General features: G+C 48.4%; 1 protein-coding gene across 10 annotated transcripts in view; it reads right to left on the bottom strand.

Moving 5' to 3' along the window:
• Window positions 1-7,229, bottom strand: part of LOC137789348 (KAT8 regulatory NSL complex subunit 1-like) — a 29,249-nt gene that overhangs the window by 2,277 nt on the left and 19,743 nt on the right. For 6 of the 10 annotated variants that reach the window (XM_068582814.1, XM_068582818.1, XM_068582816.1 and 3 more), the window contains 9 exons: window positions 6,443-6,552; window positions 5,778-5,919; window positions 4,039-4,204; window positions 3,510-3,665; window positions 2,537-2,994; window positions 1,622-1,746; window positions 1,374-1,431; window positions 736-848; window positions 395-647 (listed from right to left, as the gene is read on the bottom strand). In XM_068582814.1, coding sequence (XP_068438915.1) covers window positions 395-647; window positions 736-848; window positions 1,374-1,431; window positions 1,622-1,746; window positions 2,537-2,994; window positions 3,510-3,665; window positions 4,039-4,204; window positions 5,778-5,919; window positions 6,443-6,552 — 1,581 coding nt within the window. The remainder of the gene's footprint in view (window positions 1-394; window positions 648-735; window positions 849-1,373; window positions 1,432-1,621; window positions 1,747-2,536; window positions 2,995-3,509; window positions 3,666-4,038; window positions 4,205-5,777; window positions 5,920-6,442; window positions 6,553-7,229) is intronic. The other 4 variants (XM_068582822.1, XM_068582823.1, XM_068582820.1 and 1 more) reach the window with 4 other exon arrangements.

Raw genomic sequence — 7,229 nt, 5'->3', positions numbered from 1 at the left:
GCTTTAACATCCAGTATGCAGTAGATCATGTGATCAGGATGTCATGGATGCTCCTCTAGTCTCTGATCATGTGACTTTGTAAACAACCAATCAGTGTTTAGACCAACAGGAAGAGCGCTAGTAACGTTAGCAGCACCGCTAACAGAGAGGCAGCAGGAGGAGAGCTAGTATGTTAGCAGCACCGCTAACAGAGAGGCAGCAGGAGGAGAGCTCGTATGTTAGCAGCACCGCTAACAGAGAGGCAGCAGGAGGAGAGCTCGTATGTTAGCAGCACCGCTAACAGAGAGGCAGCAGGAGGAGAGCTCGTATGTTAGCAGCACCGCTAACAGAGAGCCAGCAGGAGGAGAGCTAGTATGTTAGCAGCACTGCTAACAGAGAGCAGCAGAGTACGTACCCGCTCCTCGAAGGTGAAGTCGGGCGTGGAGCAGCGCGTGTCCTCGCTGGACAGCAGCCGGTGCGAGTCCCTGGAGCACGGCGTGTGAGGGTTGGAGGCGGTGTCGGGGCTGGGCGGGCTCATGGGCGACGGCACGTAGCTGTAGTCGTGGAGCGCGGGGCAGTGGGTCGGGTCGGGGGATGCCGGCTGAGGGGTCGGGGGGTTGGTCCCAAACTGCAGCGGCGTGGTGCGGCCGTCCACGGACTTGTACGACCTGTTCAGGGGGGAGACAGAGTACGTCAGAGGGTCTTCAACCCGGAGACGAGGACGTCCCCGCGGTGCTGCTGGGTAACGGTAGCTACCTGCTGCCCCGCCTCTTGGCAGGAGCCAGAGCCATCCAGGTCCAGCGGGAGCGCTCCTGGTCCTCGTGCGGCTGGTGGAGCTGCGTGAAGGCCGCGTCCGTCAGATCCTCCACCTACGGAGGCAGAGAGCGGCGTCAGGACCCTGAACGCACCACAACCATCAGAGCTGATCGACCCTGTCGCTGTCAAGGACCCGCTTATTGTCCTTCAGGGTTTTAGAGGTCAGCGAGTTCCATTTGGAATATTTATACACAATATAGAATGTCATGTTTTATAGTTAAACTGTAAGAATAAAAGATTTCTGTGAGGAGGACTAGAACTAATTACACTAACTCAACCAATTAAAACATGTGTTACTGACACACACAAACATGAAAAGAAAGAGTGTAAAAATAACAACGTTAAATACGAGCTCTCCTCCTGCTGCGTTAAATAAATGATCAAATCAGAATAATCAGTCTAATAACCTTTCTAATCAAAGAACGATAACTGCTTTAACTTCAGAGATCTGACCACCAGGTGGCACTGCTCCCTCCCTGACACGCAGCACAAGCACGGCCATGTTTTTAAAGTGTTTTAGAAAGTGAATGAATGCGTCTGATCAGACTTCTTGAAGCGAGTAACATGCTCGTCCTCACCTCACGCTCGTCCTCCTCCCCCGTGATTGGCTGAGAGAAGATGTCCACCGAACGCCACCTTTCAAAAGGGAGGAGTAAAACGTTAGAACAGAAAAGCAGCAGGCGCATCGAGTCACTGCTGGAGGAATATGAAGGGAGAAGAAAACCAACCAGTCGGGGTGTGTGTGTGTGTGTGTGTGTGTGTGTGTGTGTGTGTGTGTGTGTGTGTGTGTGTGTGTGTGTGTGTGTGTGATCATGCAGGTATTCACCTGGGTGTGAGGATCTCTTTGTACTGCAGCTTCTCCACTCTGGTGGTGGCAGCCACAGACATGGGGATCACAATGTTGTTGATGTCGAAGGAGCTTTCACCTCGCCTCCTCTTGATGGGTTGCTGCTGGAAGGGGGGAGGGGAAAGAACCACGAATCAGGATCCAGGGCTTCAGGAAACAAGGTCTCGTCAACTCCTTTATCAATCAATGTAGTCGCATTGAGACCCAATACAGTTTACACTTATTAATCTGGATAATTCACTTCATGTTTAATACGTTAGAATTAACACATTTTGGTGCGGACCCCCCACCCCCCCCCTCCTCTAATCGTACTCGACATCATGTTGGACAGGTTTTCTCAAATAATGCTGAGTGTTGAACTCCTCGCTGCCTGCAGGTTCTGCTTCCTGACACACTTTCTGTTTCAGTAACCGCAAATAAAACTAAAGAAAATAAGAGTTTCCGTTCGGTTGGTCCAGCCCACGCTGTCGCCAGCGTTTGTCGATGCATTAGGATTTATGCGTTCATAAAACATATCAACTATTATAGAGCAACAAATAGGATAACATTTAATCTTGTGGTTTAGTTTAGTTTTAAATGGGAAAAGACCGAGTCTTCTTTCATGCGGATGTTCAGTCAGTGTTGACGTCGTCGAGCGAAGCGATAGATTCTCCTTCTTGGCTAAATAGAGTCTGACAGCTGAGTTCACAGCTGCAGATCTGTTCCTCCTGCATCCTGTGACGTAGACCTGCAGACCGCGTCAGCTTAAAAACATCCGACACGTTTTCCATCAACACCGACTGGACACCCGCATAACAGAGGTGCTAATTTCTTCCTTGAAAACATGGGAAAACACCAGATTTCCAACAAAGAGGTTTCTCAAACAGAGAGACTCGTGTCCGTGCGGTTCCTTACGGGTGTGCCCAGGACGCCGTGGCCCAGCGGCGTGGAGTTCTCAGACGACGTGGACAGCTGGCGCGTGAGGGGGCTGTGGAGGGACGGGTGCATGTTGGCCAGCGTTGGACAGGAGCTGCTCGAGTCCATGAAAAGTTTAGGGGAGGCTGGAGGACGGGGAGACAGACAGATGTTGGTGTTTTTAGAGGACCGATCGTCTCCGTGAGCCCCGACAAACCCTCCACACGACCTCCACACGAAAGACTCACAGTCGGTCCTGTCCAGCGAGTGCTCTCTTAACCTCTTGCGGCCGTAGTTCTTGTCGTAGGGCCCTAAAGACGTGGAGAGGCCCTGCAGCCGCTCGCTCTTGCACGCGGCTTGGCCCTCGAGCCTCGCCGCGCTCAGAGCGCCGCCCGCACTGCTGTCCACCGTCCTCGGCTTCTCAGCACGGTTCTTATAGTGGCTCAGTCCTGCAACGCCAGGAACCAGTCACACAGCATCATTAGACGAGCAAACATTCACTGGATGTCTCTAAGCCCCCAGACTCATGAGATTCACCTCGCTGGGTGTAAACATGTGCGACTACGATAAGAACCAATGAGAGCTACGGGTTGGACTGTAGGAACTGGAGCTGGGCTACCACAGCACATGACTGCCTCCGCCCTGTGGCATTGGGAAATATAACCGATACTGGGAGGAATGCCATCGTGAAAAGGAAAAAAACCAACAACAACAACTGGACTGAAATCAAAACGACCTTCAATAAACTCTGTTACTGTGAAAAGCAGCAGGAAGAGAACATTTCATCATAATAAGCTGAGTTCTGAGAATGCATTGGCTTGTGTGGTCTCTATTTATTAATATGATAATTGTAAATATGCAACAGTTTCCATATTGAAGTGTCCCAGTAGACGTACGTGTGTGTGTGTGTGTGTGTGTGTGTGTGTGTGAGTGTGTGTGCGTGTGTGTGTGTAGCAGCAGCTTTTGTACTTACTGACTGCCATAAGTGAGTTGGTGAACTTGTGCTTCTCTTTGGACGAGGACAGCTTGTGTTTGAGCGAGAGCTTCTTCAGCGGTTTGCTCCTCTCCAGAGACTTGGCCTGCCACTGGCTCTTCATCACCTGCTGCAGACGAAGGCCGATACAAACGTCTGAGGGAGGAAGGAAGCGAGAGAGGAGGGTTCACGTCTTGAAAAACACTCCAGAGCTCGGCCTTCTGTGGCTCCAGAACAGATTCATGACGGCGTGCAGAATGTGTATTTAACCAAAAAGCGTTTTAAATCTGTATCGGCGCAACGCAGTCGGGACAAAACACGACATTCCGTAAGAGTTACAACGACGCCTTGCTCAGTGTGAAGGGGAGACAATACAGACGATTATGAATGTTAGAAAAGGAGCCCGGCGGCGGGAACACCACTCATGTCCAGAACGAGACACCGGCATCTCCTCTCAGGGCTCCCGGTGGAGGAGTCTCCTATCGCTCGTCTCCTGTGGAGGAAACGACTGCGTAAGCGAGGAACTGACCGTCGGGGAAGGAGAGGATGGGGTGGACGCCAAGATCCAGTCTCGACAGGCGCTCCAGGGTGGGCTGCTCGTACTGAGGGTCCTCTCTGGGGGTGGGCCAGCCACCGCACATCACACAGCTGGGGTTGACCCTGCAGCTACACTGCGTACAGCTGCTTCTCTGGGCCTGTGGGGGAGGACACGCAACCAGGTGAGCTGGGATCATTCAGAACGCAAACCGCTTCCAGGAGACACCTGGAGAGCTGCACGTTTCCTTTTCTTCATGCACAGCAGGAGGCGGGCGAGTCACAGAGAGACACGGCAGCATGACGGGGACAAACACCTGCAGAGGTTTGAAGCGCTGTTTAACGTCTTCTTCCTAAACTAACTGGTCCTGTTAAAAGCATCAGCAGGACTCAACCAATGATAAACTTATATCATTTATGAACATACATGATATATGCGCTCCTCAAAGCCACAACTCCATTGACAGAAAACACAATTTTACCCCGCGGATCAGAAAACACACAAAAACACGATTAATATTCTAAATTGTCGTGGCTAATATTTATATTCAACAATCATCTAAGTCGGTCTCACTAGAGACAAACAACCGAACAACTTGAATTAAATTAAATATAACTGTAGGAAGACAACATGTTTTTTGTAAAATCTAAACATTCCTTGTATTGTCTCCCATTTTTCCCTTTGTGCTTTTTCCATCTCATTGTATTCGGTATTTTAATGATTTAGACACTAAGACTTTAATATTTCCTTCCTCGCTGTTCGGACATGTTGCCGTGCCTCCGTTCACTTCCTGTTCTTTTGAGCGCGACCCTTTTCCAACAAGTCATCTCTCCAGAGCTCTTCTTGCAGGATACAAAACTTCAACATGGACTAGAGATGGATAAAGATCTCATCCGGGCCGAAACAGAGTTCATTAGCCGCAGGCTCGAGTTCAGCCCTCACAAACAGTAAAAACTATAAATAAGAACGGCTGAAACACAGTAAAGTGTATAATAAATACATGTTGTGGGGGGAAGACGAGCCGGAACAATCGGCTTGTTTCTATTTTCTGCAGCTACAACTTGTGAGTCGTCACATGGGTTGTTTCCCTTCTTTGTTGTTTGTCCCAGTTTGTCATGAATAAGTCAGCCGTCTGCTGTTTACTCAGCTCATTAGGTTACAAACCAAGAAACTAATCAGCGAGAGCAGCCTGGAACGCACGAGAACAAAGATCCACGAAGAACATCAACGTCCTCACAGCTCCTAATCATACATGTCAGAACCGACCTCGTAATTTGAAAAGAGAAAGCGCCGCATGGTTTAAAACACAATAATACAAGGCAAGATGAAGTACTCTTCCTTTATTTTACCCTGTAGAACGTCTCATAAAACCAAAAACAGGTATCATGACTCAAAATCGGGTGAAAAATGTGGAAATCTTCAATAAAACATGATTAAAAATATAAATAATGGAGCAATAAACTTGTTCTTTATGAGTCTTGTCCTGTGAAGGAAAAATGCTAAAACTCATCCGAAATGTTTTCACTTTCTATTTTTTCACTGTTTGTTTAAAAAAAACAAACAGGAATTGGAGCAGACACGCCCACCTTCAATAACGTCATTGAGCAGCGTGAAGCTACACAAAGACCTACACAACTCAGACAAAAGCAACACAATGACGTTCCCTCGATCGCTCGACGTTAGTGTTGTAGGGTTTAGGTGTAATGCCGCTCTGGGCCTGCGGGGGCGCTCACCTTGCCGTTGAGGTTGGGCACAGTGTTGGGCTGGATGAGCCGGCGTCGTCGACAGCTGACTAGCGGGCGTGTGCGCGCGGCCACACACGAGCTGTCGTAGGCCGACGGCTGCTGGTGCTTGGCGTCGGCGTTCTCTGCCGTCCTGTGAGAGGAGAAACCAAACGGCACCATGAGGTCACACAGGTTTGACCTTCAACGAGACACACAAACACATTTTGTCTCAAGTGACAACCAAGTTAATTAAATACATCAGTATAAATCTAGTTTGTCTTGATGAACAGCGTCAACATAAGATAAATTAGAAACTGGTGGTTATCTGATAAACTTTCCTTTTATTACTGCGTACTTTTAGAAAGTGAGCATCCAAGGAGAAATCCTCATAACTTAAGTAACATCAGGCTGCCAATCATTCCTGAATTTAATCAGTTTGTCTTATGAAATATCAGAAAACAGTGGTACATTTCCAACAGCTTTAATAAAAAGCTTCAAAATCATTCAGCTTAACATCATGGAGGACAAAAATAAAAAGGTAGAATGAGTTGACAAATGCAGCATCTCTGTAAAAAGCTACTAAAACGCTTTATTCTATTACATTTCTGCGATAAGCATTTCTCAGAAAAGCAGATTCCCTTAAAACACGAGGTTGTTGCCGTTATCAGCTGTACCTGCTGAGGACGCCGTTAACGGGCTGTGTGTTTTGACCTTTCCAGGGGCCGGGCTCTGTGCTGGAGATGTGGGCGGGGCCTGTGTGCTCCAGCCGCTCTGAGCCAACATCCTGCATCGACAGATAAGACAAAGCCAGTGAGACTCCACCTCGAGTTAACTGGCACGCCGGCGCCGGCTGACCAGCAGCACTCTGGAGGAACCCAGGATATTTAAAGAAAGCTACATGAAGACAGACTGAGTCATCCCGCTTCTGTGGCCTTGAATTATTCAGTCCAGATTTGTGATAAAAAAAAAAGAGGCTCAGCTCTCCCGAACAGCCGATTCTGCACCGCCATCAAGACGCCTGCAGCGCTACTTTAATATAAATACAATATATTCTGTTTCCAGTCAGACTTAAGATTCTCTCCTGATAGTTCAGACTCTCGCCAGGCTAATATCAGCTGTTGAAGCAGGTTATTGTTTGTTTAATATCAGTGATGTGCCGCATGCGAAGACACTCGATCGCACCGTTGAACACGGTGAACATGAAACACAGTTAGTCGTCCATCGGGATCAGAGGCCACACCTGCACTCGTCCTAGATGAACAAACATTTGTGTAAACATGAAGAGAAACAGGCTCATCCTGTCTCACATTATTTGGCAGATATCTGAATATGAATGTTGTTGTTGAAGGCGCTTATTACACACACACACACACACACACACACACACACACACACACACACACACACACACACACACACACACATAAATAAAGGCTGGCATCTGATTCATTTCGGACCTGA

The sequence above is a fragment of the Clinocottus analis genome, unplaced genomic scaffold, assembly GCF_023055335.1.
Source record: "Clinocottus analis isolate CAN_PGR_092001 unplaced genomic scaffold, fCliAna1.0.p SCAF_19, whole genome shotgun sequence".
Classification (NCBI taxonomy): domain Eukaryota; kingdom Metazoa; phylum Chordata; class Actinopteri; order Perciformes; family Cottidae; genus Clinocottus; species Clinocottus analis.
Note: the sequence above shows the minus strand (reverse complement) of the source record. Positions and strands in the feature narration are given on the sequence as shown.